Source organism: Vombatus ursinus, unplaced genomic scaffold (genome assembly GCF_900497805.2).
Source record: "Vombatus ursinus unplaced genomic scaffold, bare-nosed wombat genome assembly UNPS02014775.1, whole genome shotgun sequence".
In the NCBI taxonomy this organism is placed as follows: domain Eukaryota; kingdom Metazoa; phylum Chordata; class Mammalia; order Diprotodontia; family Vombatidae; genus Vombatus; species Vombatus ursinus.
Window position 1 is genome coordinate 17,863,856 of NW_020954553.1, and position 17,922 is coordinate 17,881,777.

The 17,922-nt window shown below is 49.6% G+C and overlaps 3 protein-coding genes across 3 annotated transcripts; 2 read left to right on the top strand and 1 right to left on the bottom strand.

The window, feature by feature from the left end:
* The first annotated feature begins 3 nt into the window (after window positions 1–3).
* On the top strand, window positions 4–5,281 carry TPP1 (tripeptidyl peptidase 1). Its single transcript, XM_027864723.1, has 13 exons — window positions 4–73; window positions 171–254; window positions 666–805; window positions 1,720–1,870; window positions 1,984–2,111; window positions 2,200–2,384; window positions 2,514–2,712; window positions 2,976–3,164; window positions 3,446–3,515; window positions 3,756–3,876; window positions 4,054–4,212; window positions 4,452–4,577; window positions 4,749–5,281. The coding sequence occupies exons 1-13, from the start codon at window positions 57–59 to the stop codon at window positions 4,887–4,889; spliced, it is 1,710 nt and encodes a 569-aa protein (XP_027720524.1). The 5' UTR covers window positions 4–56; the 3' UTR covers window positions 4,890–5,281.
* A 1,721-nt stretch (window positions 5,282–7,002) lies between these two features.
* On the top strand, window positions 7,003–9,116 carry TAF10 (TATA-box binding protein associated factor 10). Its single transcript, XM_027864463.1, has 5 exons — window positions 7,003–7,225; window positions 7,698–7,855; window positions 8,341–8,405; window positions 8,544–8,658; window positions 8,907–9,116. Exons 1-5 carry the CDS (start codon window positions 7,018–7,020, stop codon window positions 8,994–8,996), a joined length of 636 nt encoding a protein of 211 aa, XP_027720264.1. The 5' UTR covers window positions 7,003–7,017; the 3' UTR covers window positions 8,997–9,116.
* ILK (integrin linked kinase) lies at window positions 9,087–17,774 on the bottom strand. The gene is made up of 13 exons (XM_027864460.1): window positions 17,689–17,774; window positions 16,549–16,657; window positions 12,119–12,284; window positions 11,788–11,883; window positions 11,548–11,644; window positions 11,320–11,403; window positions 11,032–11,117; window positions 10,535–10,644; window positions 10,330–10,457; window positions 10,039–10,160; window positions 9,844–9,943; window positions 9,615–9,745; window positions 9,087–9,507 (listed from the first exon to the last, which is right to left on the bottom strand). Exons 2-13 carry the CDS (start codon window positions 16,635–16,637, stop codon window positions 9,358–9,360), a joined length of 1,359 nt encoding a protein of 452 aa, XP_027720261.1. The 5' UTR covers window positions 16,638–16,657; window positions 17,689–17,774; the 3' UTR covers window positions 9,087–9,357.
* Window positions 17,775–17,922: the final 148 nt, after the last annotated feature.

Here is a 17,922-nt window from a genome sequence, read left to right on the forward strand (position 1 = left end):
TAGTTGGGAAAGTGCCCACGCAGTGCAGGGGTTTGCTCTGTTCCCAGGTGCCGGCCATGGGGCGGGAGGTTTGGTGAGCGCGGGGCCCGGGGCGGGGCGGGGGCTCGGGACTGGGCTCGCTCTCCGGTGTCCACGGCTCCGCTCACTCCGCCCTCCCCCCTGTTCCGCAGCGTCCCTGGGCCCCTGCTCCTGCTGTTCGTCGCCTTGTGTGTCTGTGCCCGAGGCCTTGGCCCAGAGCCTGACCAGCCTTTCCTGTGAGTGCCCGACCCTAGCCTCATCCCCCAGACCAACTCTTAGACTACTTGCTTCTTTCATGTGGTTGATTTGAGGAAAGTATCTTAAGGAGAACTCTTGTTATTCCTGAGTGCCTTAGCCCTTCTCCCCGTCCCATCACCCTTCCCCAAACTCCTACGCTTCACCTCCAGAGTTCTCCCGTCAGCCCTTCGTAGCGATAGGTCCTTGACTTCCGACCTTCCCTACCTTCTCCCTGCCTCCTCTCCCGTTCCCCAGCATCCCTTGGTACGAATCCCCGACACCAGGCCTTTGGGGTTGGCCTAACCCCAACATTCTTAGTCCCCTTTCGCGCATCATCCCAGGTCTGGTACAAGCCTCCCAAGTGGAAGCTGAACCACAATTTCACACACACCCACTCCTCATCTCCCCAGGCCGCCGCCGGGATGGGTGTCCCTCGGCCGCGTGGGTCCTAACGAATCACTGAGTCTGACCTTCGCTCTGAGACAGCAGAACCTGCAGCAACTGCAGAAGCTGGTGCAGGATGTGTCCGACCCCGGATCCCCCCGATACGGTGTGTGTGTAGGGGAAGGGAGGACAAGGCGGTATGCGGATATGAGTACACATTGGAGGAAAAATCTCCCGTGCCCAGGAGTTGAATGTAATGGGCTGCGCAGGGTCGTATAGGCTGTATATTAATCCCTTCTTTCTTCAATGCCAGGGGTTCTCAGCTACCCTCTCACCCTGCCTGCACCCCCAACATAACACACATGACCCAATTACTAAACTCAGTGCGCTTTTTTCAATTTTTTTTTCTTTCTTGACTAATGAAGTTTTTGAGGCTGGTAACCAAAGCTTTCTCCTGGATACCCTACTCCATTGGTTTTATGGACACTTCTCTCTTGGTTCTCTTCCTGTCTCCTTGGACCACCCCCTCTCTGTCTTTATCTTGAATCCTCTGACCAGTCTCTTATGGTGTTATCCCCATATTCAGGTGATTCGCAAGCTTATAAATCCAGCCTCAAACTCTGCCCTTAGAGTCAGTCCTCATTTCCAAACTCTGTGCAAGAGGTAACATTATATACCATAGAGAGTGGGTAGGATTTTGACAGCAATTTGAGGGTATGGGGAAGGAGGATTACGAATTCCAGAAAAAGCACATCGTGAGTAAAGGCACCAAAACATGGATGATCTGATAGTCTTCTTTGGCTGGAGTGTTATTGTGGAAAGAGCACTGGATTTGGTGTTCAAATGTATGCAGGAGATCTAGAAAAAAATTGTGATGACAAAGCTTAAGGAATGGAAATGGTAAAAATCATCGGCCCACTGAGATCAGTGATGAGCTAGCATCCCCCAGGATCTGGACCCATTTAGCCCCCAGCATTCTCCCTTGAAAGCTGGGGCTAAACTCCAACACCTGTGCTCATGAAAGATTTACCAAAGATGGCAGCAAATTCCTTCGATCTACCCTTTCCTTCTTCCCACCAGGGAAGTACCTGTTGCTAGAAGATGTAGCTGCACTGGTGCGACCATCAACACTCACTCTTAGCACTGTACACAAATGGCTTGTAGCAGCTGGAGTCCAAGATTGCCAGACAGTGATCACAGAGGACTTCCTGACCTGCCAGATGACTGTCCAGTGAGTGGGGGACTAGCTGTCCAATGAAAGAGGGATAAGGGGCTGTAAAGGTTTTCCCCACACCCTTCTTCTAGTGATCACTGACATCCAGCTGTATGACTTCTGACCCCCAGGCAAGCAGAGCAGCTCCTTCCTGGGGCAGAGTTCCACCGCTTTGTTGGGAGACTGGGGGGAGGCTGTGTTGTGAGGTCCCCACGTCCATACAGCCTCCCTGGGGTCCTGGCTGCCCATGTGGATTTTGGTAATTGGTTTGGGGGATCCTGGAATTTGGGAAGGGAGGGAGATAGGGTCCTTCTTAGAAGCTAATTCCTCTTCCTCCCAATGCATAGTGGGTGGACTACACAGGTTCCCTCGAGCATCTTCCCTACAGCAACGGCCAGGGCCAAGGCTGGAGCTAGAAGACTCCCTAGGCCTGCACCTGGGAGTGACCCCGGCTGTGATTCGTGAGAGATACAACCTGACTGCACAAGATGTGGGCTCTGGGTCTGCCAACAATAGCCAGGCCTGTGCCCAGGTGAGCCCCTCTCCTATATGTGACATAGAATACATACGCCATTGAAAAGAGAAATTGATACATTTCTTTCTGTTACCAGACTAATCCTGACCTTTGCCCTCTATTGTTCCATTCCTCCTCCCCCTGTAGTTCCTGGAGCAATACTTTCATGATGCTGACCTGGAAGAATTTATGAAACTCTTTGGGAAGAGCTTCCCTCACAAAGATTCTGTCAGTCGAGTAGTTGGGCAGCAGGGGCATGGCCGAGCTGGACTGGAAGCCAGCCTAGATGTGCAGTACCTCATGAGTGCTGGAGCCAACATCTCCACCTGGGTCTACAGCAGCCCCGGTAGGCTACCCCCTCACCCCTGTCCAAACCCAGGGATTCAAAACTTGAAAGTCTTAAGAACCCTCAAAAGCTGAGACTAAGAGATTCTCCCCAGAAACACCCCAAACCTAAGGAACCCTTCCTTTTTTGGAGGATGAAAGGTAACTAGTGTGGTTGGCTGGCCCCCAAACACTTTGGGGTTAAGGGAGAAAGGTGACCCTGGCATGTCTGGCTCCCCATCTAAGGGTAGAAGGGAAGGTGACCTTAGTATCTCTGACCTGCAGGCCGGCATGAGTCCCAGGAGCCTTTCTTGCAGTGGCTCCTCCTGCTCAGTAATGAGTCTTCATTGCCTTTGGTACACACCGTGAGCTATGGGGACGACGAAGACTCACTCAGTACCACCTACCTTCACCGTGTCAATGCTGAATTCATGAAGGCTGCTGCCCGAGGCCTCACCCTGCTCTTTGCCTCTGGTACTGGTGCTCAGGACCCTGATCCTGATATAAGACCCTACCGTCCCCCTAACCCCTACTATGATCTAATACAATTGATTCCTAACCCTGATCCCTTCCTATAGGAATTCCTACCCCCAGCCAGGATTTCCCATTTTTTCCCAACCCAGTGACCTTTTGCTCCTCATCCCTAACTTCCCCCTGTCTTCAGGCCTCTTCAAAGAAACCTTCATTTTTTCTCCCTTCTCCAAACTCCTGACTTCAGAGACTGACCCCTGACCTCTCCCTGTTTCTTCTATCAGGGGACAGTGGTGCCGGATGTTTCTCAGGCTCAAAGGGCCACTTGTTCCGTCCCAGCTTCCCAGCCTCCAGGTAACAGCAACCTTCCTCCCCACCACTGCTTAGCTACATCTTTCCCAAGCTTGTAACTCCAAACTGAGGTACTCTCTTCTTTTAATGGTGACTTTTGACACCCCTGACCTGTGACCTTTGGGGCCTTCTAACCTATAACCCAGTACCTGTGGGACTGGCTAACCTGTGATCCTTGGGGCCCTGACCCTTTTTGCTGACCTGAATCCCCAAATGCTAATCCTGTGACCTCTATGTCTGCAGCCCATATGTTACAACAGTGGGTGGGACCTCCTTCCGGAATCCCTTTCTGGTTACAGAAGAGATTGTCGACTACATCAGTGGTGGTGGCTTCAGTAACATCTTCCCAAGGCCTCAGTACCAGGTGTGAGAGTGATAACGTAGCCCCTCCTAGGCCCCAGGAGAGCTCAGTCCTAAGCCCTGAGGAAGGACATGGCCCTTCCTGATAGTCCTAGTGTCCGAGAGAGAATTGCATCTGGCCCTGACAGGGAGAATCAGGCTGAGCTCAGAGTCCCCATGACTGTTTCTTCTCACTCTTCAGGATGAAGCTGTGTCCCACTTTTTGGGCTCTTCCACCCACCTTCCTCCATCCCGTTACTACAATGCAAGTGGACGGGCCTATCCTGATGTGGCGGCACTCTCTGATGGCTATTGGGTGGTTAGCAACCATGTGCCCATCCCCTGGGTATCTGGCACTTCGGTGAGACCCTTAGATCTCTGTCTTCTCCAATCCTTCCCCTATCCCATTTCTCATCCCTTGAGTATCCAGTATCTCACTGAGAGCCTATATGGCCTTTCCTATCCCTTGACTACTAATCCTATCACCTTTTTCTTCCTGAGGTCACACATTATCCCCGCTGTTCATCCTGCCAAGTAGAAAGGCTGCTTTCCCCTACTGCTTCTGCTCTAGGTCACATGCATCCTTTCTTCCTTCCACAGGCATCAACCCCTGTGTTTGGGGGGCTCCTGTCCTTAGTGAATGAGCAGCGACTCCTGAATGGCCGTCCCCCTCTTGGTTTCCTCAACCCACGACTCTACTCAATACAGGGCCGTGGCCTATTTGATGTGAGTTGGGGGAAGGGATTAGGGAGCTGGGGGGAGTGGGGGTAGAGATGAAGGGGTAAAATGGGTAAGGCAGAGAGGCCAGTGTTTGTAGGGAATATAGGAGGGCTGTGAGGCATTTGGGGTGGGGTTTGGACAGGACCTCAGGTATAACCCTTTCCCTTCTATCCACAGGTGACTCAGGGCTGCCATGAGGCTTGCCTAGATGAGGAAGTACAGGGTCAAGGGTTCTGTTCCAAGTCCGGCTGGGACCCAGTCACAGGTTGGGGAACTCCAAATTATCCTGCCCTGTTGAAAGCACTGCTAGACCCTTGAGACTTGATCTTACCCTGTTCTGGAAAGATGACACCCGGATCCCACCCTGCTGCAAGTACTATTTGATCCTTGCCCTCATTCACAATCTCTTATCCTTGCTGTGGGCACTAAATTGACTCCTGCATCAATTAATCCTACAACTTCCATAGATACTGATCAACATCACTATCCCTTCACCCAGTATTTGTAGAGCTTACTTCTTCCCCCTAATTCTTCCTGTTTCTTCAGTTTTCCCTGCCAGAGTGTTGAAGCCAAACCTGCTCCAGGCAGTCAGAGCAGTATAGATGTCCTCATTTGTTCATGAGTGTTCCCCTTCCCACATGTGCACTTATATTCTGTCCAGTACTGTCTGTATTTGCACACAAATAAAGCCTGTGCTCTTTTGTTTTCTACCACCTGAGTTGCTTGAGGGGCAGAGAGGGCATGGTTTCCCTGGTTTTCAGAGAGCAGGACTGGTCCCTGAACCATGGACCTGCCTTGGATGCAGGTCAGTTAGATATCTGAAAAGTCCAGTAAATTCTTTTAGTTCAGAAAAGGAAATTGAGGCCTAGAAAGGAGAGAGGATTTGCCCAAGGTCATCCTCAAAGTCACACATGTGTAGTATGGCATATACTCACCGAAGCTGTCAGAGAGGCCCTATGTCCTATCAAACTCTCAGGGTTGTAAGTTCGCTTCCACTAACTCTGGGTCCGCCCCTTCAGCTAACTCATTCCCATGACATTACAGGATAGAACTGTGGGCTCTGATCCTTACCTCCTTGTCATTTGTTGAGTCAGAATAAGTCCTTGAGATTTCCATATAAATTTTTACTGCTGGTAATCCCAGGGGAGAAAATAGAACATAGGTGGGGAGGGCACCACGTGCCCTGAACCTTTCACCTTGCTTTTAGAAAACTGTTGGCTAGGGCAGGCTGGAGATAACCCTGATTGCAAGTGGGATGGGAAGAAGAAGTATCACCCATGCAATCATCTTTCTCCCTGTGAATAATAAATACAATTTTAAAATATTTATTATCTGTGCAGAATACTGGGCTAGGAAATACTGGGTGGAAGGAAAGGCAGGAGCAGTGTACAAGTTTAAATGAAAAATGATCCTTACCCTTATAGGGGCAATCTAGTAGTGGAATAAGACAAATATAATTATAATATTCAATATTATATAACAAAAGCATTAGAGTTAAAAAACAAAGTCTCTGCAACATCTGTGACAAGTCAACCAGCCTACAATAACTCACAATTTTAGAGCACTTTACAATAACATTGTAAGGTAGGTAGCAGTGTTTTACAAATTATTGTTGTTGATCAGTTGTGTCCAACTCTACATGACACCATTTGGAATTTTCTTGGCAAAGATACTGGAGTGAGCTGCCTTTTTCTTCTCTAGCTCGTTTTATAAATGAGGAACTGAGGCAAACAGGGTGAAGCGACTTGCCCAGGGTCGAACAGCTCATAAGTATCTGAGGCCAGATTTAAACTCATTAAGAGGTCTTCCTGATTCCAAGTCCAGCGCTCTTATCCACTGTGCCACCTAGCTGCCCATAATGGCAAAAAGTAATGTACAGAAATGAGATTTTACAAAGGAGACTACCACTTGAAAAAAAAAGTTTGGATAGAATGTTAAAGCACAATGTGCACAATTTAAGATAAAGGGTATTTATGGGTACGCGCAGTAAGCAACAGATGAACTAGGACCTGAGACAGTCTCGAGGCCTCGCAGTGGACCGGAATCACACAGGGCTAAGAGGGGAGGGCCCGAGCCTGGCCCGCACGCGGCCTCCGAGGCTCGTAAGTCTAGAGGCAGGTTCACAGTCAACTGGATGCAAAAGGACGGTTTCCATAGCAACCCGCCTGTTCCACAGACCCTCTAGCCTCGCACTTCTCTATGGTCTAGAGGGCGGGGCGAAAGAGGCGCGCTAAGCCGGAGCCGGTGGGGAACGAAGGCAGGCCATTGGACTCGGGTGTCGAGGTTGCGTCAACGGCATTGGAGGGTGCGGCTTGAGCCGGAAGTAGGCGGAAGTCGCTTGAGGGGAGAGGAAAGACCGTGAACGGAAACGGAAGCGGAAGCGGTTCTGTCCTCCTAGTCCTCGGTCTCCGCTTCCTTCCCCGTTCCCCGCCTCCTGCCCGGCGCCATGAGTGGCAGTGGCGCGGACCCCGAGGTGGTCCCGGCCCCTGCCCCTGCCCCGCCGGGCCCGGCCTCAACTCCCACCCCTACCCCTGCTCCGGCCCCGACCCCAGCACCGGCGCCGGCTCCCGCCCCAGCCGAGAGCAAGGCCAGCCCCGCGGGAGGCGCAGGCCCCGGCCTTGGCCGGGGGGATACGTCCGACCGCCGGGCCTCGGGTGAGCGGGGAGCGCGGGGGGAAGCTAACCAGGACCCGTATGGGGTGAGGAGAGCCGGAGGGAACTGGGGCTCTCATGTGGGAGACGGCTTGAGGCATCAACGTCAGGAAATACCGTGCTGACAAAAGCAAAGCTGCCCTGGGATGGAAGGCTCCCAACCGCCCTCCCCCCAGGTCCTCAAAGAGAAGCTGACCGAGGGCTCTTCCAGCCCTTGAGTCTCTGCAAGTCCTTAAAGGACTGGGGTGGGTGGGATGGTGAGTCTTCCAGGGCGCTGGGGAAACAAAGGAATGGAGGTGAGGAGCTGATAAGTGCAAGCCGAGAGGACCAAGTGTTACGCACTTCTAGATCAGCAGGTCCACACGATTAGGTGGGAGTAGGGATTCCTTTTGAATTCAGTGCTGGCTTCCTACCCAAACATCCTCCCCCTACCCCTAATCTTCATTTGAAATTCCTGTTATGTATCCTCTGCCAGTCCCAGTATCTGCAGCTGGGGGTACCGCCCCCCCTGAAGGTGCCATGTCTAATGGAGTGTATGTGTTACCTGGTGCTACCAATGGAGAGGTCAAGCCTGTTGTGTCTAGTACACCCCTGGTGGACTTTCTCATGCAACTGGAAGACTACACACCCACAGTAGGTATCACCATTCTACCAGTCAATGCTTTTTCAGTTCCCAGCAAGCTTTTCCTGGCCAAGCTTTTGCCATTCCCCTAATCATTAGTTTTTGTTTGGCTATGAGATTCATCTTTCCATTTAGGCTGTAATATCTTTGATGAGCAAAGCAAAAAAAAAAAAATCGTCTTTTCCTCCCATGTCTCAGATGTGCCTTAGCCTACAGCAAATGCTAAATTCTCCCAAAGGCTTATTTCTTTTAAGGATCATTTCAAGAGCTACCTTCTACATGAAGCTTTTCCTGATTACTGACTCTCCCCACCCCTTCTATCTGTAGACGTGTAGATGCATTCACATAGACCCCTCACCACCTCTCTCTTGATTAGACCATAAATACTATTTGAAACTAGGGATTGTTTTTGCTTGTTTTGGTATCCCAAGTGCTTCGAGTAGTACCTGATACAGTATGTACTTAATAACTGATTAAAGATTTGTTGCATTCTTAGATTCCAGATGCTGTTACTGGTTACTACCTGAACCGTGCTGGTTTTGAAGCCTCTGATCCTAGAATGTAAGTGATTTGGGACAGTAAATCCAGTCCCCAGCATCTAGTGGGTATCTCTGGCTTCTTCCTATACACCAAGTATAGACTTCAAACTGAGGGGGGGCTGGTTTTATCCCCACATGCCAACTCCTTCTACCTTCCCAGTGTCCGGCTCATCTCCCTGGCAGCCCAGAAGTTCATCTCTGACATTGCCAATGATGCTTTACAACACTGCAAGATGAAGGGCACTGCCTCAGGCAGCTCCAGGAGCAAGAGCAAAGTGAGTAGAAGGGACTAGGCTGGTGGTGTGATAAATGCTTCCCTGGGGCTGTGGAACTTGAGAAACTTTCTACTGGTAGGCCTCTTTAGCCCTGGGAAAGCCACAGGGATTATCATCCCCATTTTATATACATAGAAACTCAGTCCAAATTGGTTAAGTGCTTTGCTTTGGGACATGTAACATGTTAGTGCAAGAACCAAGATTACATCCGTGGCTCACACTTTTGCTCTTTCAACTTTCTTTCCAAGGATCGAAAGTATACCCTGACCATGGAAGACTTGACCCCTGCACTCAGCGAGTATGGCATTAATGTCAAGAAGCCACATTACTTCACCTAAGTTCACCTCTTCCCCGGCTGGCCGGGGCACATGTGGGTGTGTGCACATTTGTCCTGTTCCCTCCTCCCCACCCACCCCCACACCAGCCTGTTTTCATAATAAACCTTTATTGTGACTGAGGCAGGTGGCTACTCCTCCCACACTGGGAAGACACCGAGAAGTAGGACTTGGCGTGGTGTGAAAAAAAGCTGAGCCTACCCCATCCCCTCCCGGGTTGGCAGATGGGGCAGGGAGGGTAACCCCTAAAGCTGGGGGTGAGGGTGGAGCTGAGGTGGCTGTACCGTTGCCAGGGGAGGGAAAGGGCCCTGGGGCCTGCTGCTAGGAAGGGGGTATAAGTGTACCCCCTTCACCCCATATGGCTCTATTTGTCCTGCATCTTTTCCAGGATGGGCACAATCATGTCAAACTTGGGCCTCTTGGCTGGGTCCTCATTCATGCAGATCTTCATGAGTTTACACACATGTGGGGAGATACCTGGAGGAATGGTGGGTCGAAGGCCTTCCAGGGCAACCTACAAGCAGCAAGAATCCCAGATTCAGGACCTCTCTCTGTCTCATAAATCTGTTTCTACCTTCCCTTCTCCCTGCCCCCCAACATGCCCCCCGGTATCCTCCAGACCTTCATGCCAATTTCCATGTTGGAGAGGTCAGCAAATGGTACCTCCCTTGTCACTAGTTCCCACAACAGCACTGCGAAGCTCCACATGTCTGCAGAACGACGATTAATCTCCTCTGGCTTCTTCTGCAGAGCTGGGTCAGGAGAGAGGATTGGGATAAGAACGCTGATTCTTTCCCTGTCCCCCACCTCCCCACTAAATCTGCTATCTTCTGCCTTCATCCCCCCCTACCCTCAGGAGCCACCCAGGCAGGGGCATACATGCGCCCTGGACATTGGAAAGAGAATTTCACGTCAGCCATGCTGATACGGGCAGTCATATCCTCATCGATCTGAGAAAAAAGATGAAGGTTGGTTGTAGTGGGGATCTGTGCTCAAATGACAGTTGGATTAGACATCTCAAGTACACTGCAGCCTCAAGCCTTACCATGACACTTCGGCTGTTGAGGGCATGCCGGGGTATGAGGGGCTCCAGTGTGTGTAGGAAGGCCATGCCCCGTGCCATATCCAGAGCAAACTTGACAGCTTGAGTCTGGTCAACAACAAAATCTGGAATAAGGAAAGTTCAGAGAAGGGGAAAGGAGTTACCTTAAGTTTAATCTTAGCAGCCCCTTTTCCTCAGACCAGACAGCTGGCTTTAGGTTTCTATTCCTGCCCCCACCCTCTGGTGTCCACAGCTTGAATCCCAGCCTTTTCTGGGCATAATGACACAACTCACTGGTCCCTTCATGAAGTACGTTGTAGAGGGAGCCATAAGGCATCCAGTGGGTGATAAGAATGGGGTTGGGGGCAGGGGGTGCCTGGCAGGCTCCCAACACAGGCAGCACATTGGGGTGTGAAAAAATCCTGCAAAGACAAGTCAGAATTCACATGTTGCTCTGTCCCTTTAGCTCCCTACCTCCCCATGCACCCAACTCCCCCACCTCAGCTTGGGATACTCCTCATTAAAGTCTCTGCTCTTCCTTGTACTCCAGTCCCGGATCTTCAACATCTTGATGACGATGTCATTCCCCTGCCATCGACCCTTCCACAGCTGGGTTGGGACAGGCAGGATCAGGTTAGGGATAAGGGCCACGCAGTATAAGATCACAGAATTTGGAGCTGGAAGGGACCTCAGATAATCTTATCTAACCACTTGGATTTTACAAATGAAACTAACCTAGAAAGATCAAGTGACTTACTCATAGCAAAATAATAAAGCTGGAGCCAAACCCAATTTCTCTCCTGGATCCAGGGCTTTTTCCCCACTATACAGTAAGCTAAATAGAGGGATGATTAGAGAGCAAGAGAAAGCACAACATGGGATTACTGGCATGGCCGGGAGGCTTGGGGTGGATAGGATGTGGTTAGGAGGCCAAGGCTAAGGCAGTTAGGGGATCTGGGCTTGGAACTAGGGGGTTCTTAAAGGTCTACAGGTCACCTCTCCTGACTGGTTCTCGTTGAGTTTCACCACCAGGTTGAGCTGCTTGAAGTCGATGCCTGAGTGTTTATTCAGGGTGCCGTTCCCTGAGAGGAGTGGGGTGTTAGATAGGGGAGCTATGTAGGGGCTATTCCCTGAAGGGAGGTGGGGATGGGGGAAGGTGTCCAGGGCCAGTCCCTTAAAGGATAAGGGAACTGGGGGAAGTGTGGAGTTCACCGAGGAGTAGAATGTTAAGGGAGGTACATAAAGTGTTGTTGGGTATTAAAGAGTAAGCCACTCCAAACTCACGAGGTCGAGTGCGTGTTGTCCCTTTCCAGAATGTGTCTTTGTATGGAATACGGCCCATTGGCTGGCCCAGTTTCTCTGCACGTTCTGAGAAGGAAAAGCAATGAGGAGCACAACCCCGCTGGGTGACAGGAATAGGAAAGCTGGGCCCCAATCTATTCCCCCACATACAGCCTCATGAGAGAAAGATCTGAGGAGCTGGAAAGTGAGAGTATAGGATCTGTGGCTCACCTCGGAGGCTGTCTCGAAGTGGGGCTTTGGCCTTGTCCACTGGCATCTCCCCATACTTGTTACAAATGCTGATGAGTGCTCCACCAGCTACAAGGTCCTGGGAAGGGAAGGAAAGGAATGACCATAGTGGGCCATTTGCTGTGCCAGCCCCACTACATGAATTCATACCATTCACTTTCTCCTATAACTCCCTTTGGAGATCAGGCATCTGATCCCAAAAGAAATGAGTGGAGTCCTCACCTCTGCCACTTGGTCCTGGCCCCAGAAACAGGCATAATGAAGGGGCACATTCCCATGCTCATTCACTGCATTTATGTCAGCCTTGTATTGGAGCAACTGGGAATAAACAGAAAGTACATTTATGCACCCCTTTAATTCAACATCTCAAGCCCACCCTCAGACAATTATCTTCTGAATGACGAGAAGTTCTTTATGTCTATGTATTGGCATGAGGACGAAGAGTCCTTCCTTATCCATTGTCAAGGGCCAAACTGTATCCTTTTCTCCCACTCCTCTAAACAGTGAATCTGATCTATATGATATAAAGAAGGAGAGGGAAAACAATGCCTACTTTCTGTACAATGTCCCGGTGCCCATGGCTGGCTGCTAAGTGGAGGGGTGTATCATCACCCCTGTTCATTACGTTGATTCGGGCCCCCCTCATGATCAGCATTTCAACCACAGCTGAGCGGCCCTCTCGGCAGGCCCAGTGCAGAGGAGAGAAACCATGGTCATCCCTAGAAGGTGGGAAAAAACAAGATCATAAATCATATTTCTATACTGTCTTATGCTTTACAAAGTGCTTTCAGCCCCTACCCTGAGAAGTGGGTTGTGGAAATCATTCCCTTTTTACCGATAGAAAGTCAGAGAAATCAATTGATTTGAGGTCGTAGGTTAAGGGGTTGAGGAATAGGACAGATAGTGGTGTGGTAGGTACAATAGAAAACTCGACTGGAATCATAAAATTTCCATTTCTAGCTGATACTGGATGTATAACCCTGGACAAGTCATCTAAGCTCTCTCAGCCTCAGTTTCCTAATCTATAAAATGGGGAAAATTAATTTGTACACAGAAGTGAAGAAAACACTTTGTAAAACTAAAATTCTACATACACATGAGGATTTTTTTAAATGGGGGTGGTGGGGTGAGGATGGGGTTTAGGGGCAGAATAAAAAACTAGCAGAAATCACACATCAGGATGTATTGGCTAAAAGAGGGACAGTCCCTAGAACTGCAGAATCCTTAAGAGTTCTGGCAAAACTCTAGGGACTGCGGGGGAGGGGGGAGTCAGAAGCTGTTGGGGGTGGGGCCTGCCTCCAGCAGAGGGCCTCTGGTCAAATGGCCATAAAAGGAAATTCCCACAAAGTCTGTGGGGAGTCAGGAGGCAGGACTGGGGTGGGTCAAGGGCTCCAGGAGGGCTGGGGACTGGCTAGTCTTGAGGAGGAGGGGTGTGGCTGGGCCTGAAGGGTTTGGGTCATTTCCCAGAGGGGTGGAACAGAGGCTCTAGTTAGTGCAGCTATTGGGTTGCTACCTTCTGCTTCTTTCAACTACAAATATTACTTATAAATACAAACTCTTGAGATCCTGAGACTCTGCTCCAGTCCAGTCCACACGGCTCAGAATTTCCTCTAAAACAGCCTGAACAACTGGTTTTCTAGCATCCGATTTATGATGTTGAATGATAAGGAACTTCTACTAACTACTGCATGTTCTAGGTAGCTCTAATTATTAGATTTTTCCCTATATCAATCCTAATCCGCCTTTTCACATGACAGCTTTCCCTATCCTTTTCCTCACCCAGCCAAATCCTACAATATTCAAGATGAGGTCCAACTAGGGCAAGGCAGAGGACAAGATGTGGCTTCCCTGTTCATCAATCTTCAACAAGACAGTCATAGGTTTACTTTAACCATCACCCATGAGAATTCACTTCTATGATCCAGAACTCTGAAATTCTTTTATCTCACCTTAATATCCTATCCTATGTCTCCCTGTGTCTTTACTCCTATCAAACTTAACTTCTAATCACTGTGCTGCTGAGCAGTGCTGGAAGAAGTCACATAACTGTGCTGCTCAGGAGAACTACATTGTTACATTATCTAATTTCAACTGGGCCTAACTGATTCCACTTACCATCCTTCTTTTTTGCTCTGGTCCAAATCTCTTTTCCTTAAGTCCTCCACCCCCAACCCCTGCATATGACCTAGTCTGGGAAACAAGAGTGTGAGATCCATCTTTTCCCCTTTTTCTACAACTCAAAAAAACCATTAACACTATCTTCCTGGTCACCCCAATAACTTGTACCTTTGACCCAGTCCTCTGCCATCTCCAGTGCTCCAATGTCCCCTTCACCCCTCATCAGCCTCCATCTCCTTCCCCTTCCCTAATCTTCAATTTCTCTCTATCTGGCTCATTCTTCACTACTGCCTAAAAAAATGCTCTTTATCCTAAATAAGCAAATCATTTATTTGGCTATGGCATTCCCTCAAGCTATCCTCTACCTTTCTTTTCATTAATAATATTCTTTAAAAAAAAAAGCTATCTACACTCATTTTTCCTAATGCTCCCTTCTCAACTCATTCCAAACTGGCTTCTGATTTTACCACTAGATTGAAAATGTTCTCTCCAAGATTACCAAAGATTTCTTAATTACTAAAACCAAGTGGCCCTTCTGCAGTCATCATCTTTGACCTCTCAACAGTGTTTGATGCTGCTGACCAACCCCTCCCTCAATATTTTCTCCTCCCTAGATCTTCCTGACTTTTCTCTACTGGTTCTCCACCTATGTAGCCATTCTTTTTCAGTCTCTTTGCTGAATCCAGGTTTGGTTCCCTAACCTTAGGTCTCCCCCATAGCTTTGTCCTTGGCCCTCTCTTTTTTCTCTGTATCTTTTCTTGGTGACTGCATCAGCTCCCACATGTTCAATTATCATTTCTAAGCAGATGATTCTAAGATCATTATATCCAGACCTAGTCTCTCTCCTGAGCTGAATTCAGCCCTAAATCACCAACCTTTTATTAGATATTTCTAATAAGATGCTCCATAAGAATCTCAACCTAAATATGTCTGAAATGGAACTTACCTCTCTGCCCAAACTCATTCTGACTTACCTATTTCTGTTCAGGATCAACCATCCTCTCAGCCATCTTAGTTCAAAAATTCTGGAGTCACTTTTGATACTTCACTGTCCCTTGCCTACCATAACCAATCAGTTTCCAAGGCTTTTGAGCTGTTACCTCCACAATATCTCTCACACCTATCTCCACTCCATTCACAAAACCACTACCCTCCTTTAGCCCCTCATTATCTCTTGCCTTGACTACTGCAAAAGACTCCTAATTGGCCTCTTCAATCCATAGCCTCCAAATTGTTGTTTTTAAAATGCAGGTTCTGACCCTGTCACTTCTCTGCTCAAGAAGCTTTAGTGACTGTTGCCTCTACTATATAATAACTCTTTTATTTGGCTTTTAAAACTCTTGTCAATGAAACTCTGACCTATCCAGACTGACTTCCCATTACTCTTCCTTGGACATGCTTAATTTTCAGGAAAAATGACTTGTTTGTTATTCTCCAAATTGGGCATTCCATCTCCAGCCTCTTAGACACAGGCTTGTCCCCCATGAGTGGGATGAACTCCCTCCTCACCCACGCCTTCTAGAATTCCTGGCTTCTTTTCAGACCCAGCTCGAGTGCTCCTTGGTAAAACCGGCCTTTGCTGATTCCCCTCCAGTCATTAGTGTCAGTGCCCTTCCCAATCACTTTATATTCACTTTGGACTGTCCTGTATACATGTTTTATCTCCTCTCTCCCCCAGTGGAATAGAAGGTCCTTGAGAGGAGGGACTATTTCATTTTTATCTTTGTATTGCCACTGCCTAGCACAGCATAAGTGCTGAATAAAATGTGTGGTGAATGAATGCCTCTGAAGGAGACCTGGGAAGCAGTTAACATTTTTGGCTACACTGTCACATTAACTCATATTCCACCTGCATAAAACCCCCAAATTTTTCCACAGGAATTGTTTAGCTGCATATTCACAATCTGGTACTTGTGCAATTGAAAATTTTAATCCAAAAATAAGACTAGATGCTTGAACACCCTATGAAATTTCATCATATTAGATCTGGCCTGACCATAGGTTCATAGGATGATTTTGGATCCTGATTCTGTTGTCCAGTTTTTTAGCTGTTGCTTCTAGTTTCATGTCATCTGCAAATAGGATAGATGTACCATCTAGCCCTCTACTCAAGTAAACAATGAAAACGTTGAGCAGTAAAAGTCAACAAAATGCCTGAATCGTTCCACTAGAGACCTCCCACCAAGCTAACACTGACCCACTACTCTTTGGGTTTAAATCTGCCTAATTTTCCTAGCCCAGAGGCTAGACAACTAGAGGGTAGAGCTCACAACTCTGTCTTACATAAGAAACTGTCAAAGACTATACTGAAATTCAGTTGTACTATATCTGCCACTATAGTAATCCTGGCAAAAAGGTTAATATAGAATCATAGACTTAAGACCTTAGAAATGAATATCTAGTCCAATGAGATCCTCACATGATCTCTTTGAATTCCCTAGCACTTTCACATTCTGCTTTTCAGAGTTCTGTGTATAGGGGCCTCATCTCCCCCACCCTCAGGGCAAGAATTGGGGTCTTCATCTTACTCAGCTGTACCAGGAACTCAGGCCCTGAAACCTTATCCCAATGTTTTCACACTTCGAATGTGTGTTTCCCCAGCCCAGTTGTGGATGTTCTGCCTCTCCTTTTTTCTGCAGAACAAAAAAATCCCACACAACATCACCAGTCCCCTCCAAATATATCTTCTTAGGAGAAGGCATAGATCACAGAAACTATACCCTTGGGGCACTGCCTAAACAAAGGGCAAGAAAGGAATGGGGGCTAGATAACAAAAATAACATTATTATGCCAAGGTCTCCTTGAGCTTTTGCTTGCCCTGCCCAGCCACACCTCCTCTCCTACTTTCCCCTCAAATCCTCTCACCCCTGGTTCAAGTCGTTTTCTGTGTTGTCCAGCCACAAACGAACAGCCACAGCATTGCCCTCCCGGCACTGGGTGAAAATGTCGTCCATGATGACAGCTCCTTAGGACCCTGGATAGTCAGGAGGATGGGGGAGAGGCACTAATCAATGTGGGCAATGGTTATCAGGGCTTACTCCCCACAAAAGAGAAGAGCTAGTCATCACCCTAACCTTCCACTTCATGTCCTAGTTGGTCATCTGCCTCCCCCCTCCCCAAGTACTGTATTTTGCCAGATCACCTTTCTTCCCTGGGTTGTTCAAGACCCCCCAGCAGCAATTGGATGGGGGAAGGTTTCAGAGGATGATGAATTCGTTATTCACACTGTTTGATAATTCTTTTAATTCTTCCTAGTTACATCTCCACACACACACACACACACACACACACACACACACACACACACATACATTACAGAAGGAACGCCTTTCCACATTCCCCCCACACCCCCTTTAGTCCATACTCTCGTCTCCAAACAAGTGTCCTGGGTGTGCAAAAAATAAGCCTCGAAGCAAGTCCCCCCGGGACTCTGCCAGCAGGGCACGACCCAGGACGTCTGTCGCGGGAGCACCAGCTGGGCTAAGGCTCGGAGGCTCCACGCGAGAAGTTTGTCCCCAGGAGACAAATTCTCTTCCGCCACAGCAACACTTACCAAACAGTTAACTAAGAGGCTGCTATCTCCGCGGGTGCTGGGAGTGCCCACAGAGGGAAAACCACTACTCCATCCGAGTTGAGCGGGGAAAGAAGCCCCCAGCAGCAACTACGGAGTCGGTCCTGGGCGTTGCCCCCTTCCCCTCTCCGGAGACACCCCCGCCCCAGACAAGGGTGGGGGGAGGCACTGGCGCAGACTGCCCCGAGCCCCGCCTGACAGCGGAGGGCTGCCCGAAGCCCAGAGAGGGTCGGGACCGGCCCGTGATCACACTGCGTCCTGGCGGCAGCCCTAGGACTGGACCCGGGACTCCACCCGCCCTCCCTCCAGGCCGGCGGAGTGCGGGCAGCTCCCTCCCACCCTCGGTTCTGTCTCCTACTCAACAAAAGGGGCTCGTAGCACCGCCCCCACCTCCCCACCCCCAGCAGCGAGTGCAGGCCCGCACGATTCCTTACCGGGGCTCCGGGGCCAGGTCCAGACGCTCCTGCCGCCCGCTCCGGCCGCAGCCTCCTCCGCCAACCCTGCCACACCCGCCTCGGCCTGGCCCCGCCCCTCGCCACGCCGCCGCTCTGGGCGTCCGCAGCCTCCTCTCGCTGGTCCCCGGAGGGCGGAGCGGCCGCTCTGCGAATGCACAGCCTCCTCTCGCTGGTCCCTTACTGGCGGCGGCGTCGGCGCACGTGGTCCCGGAG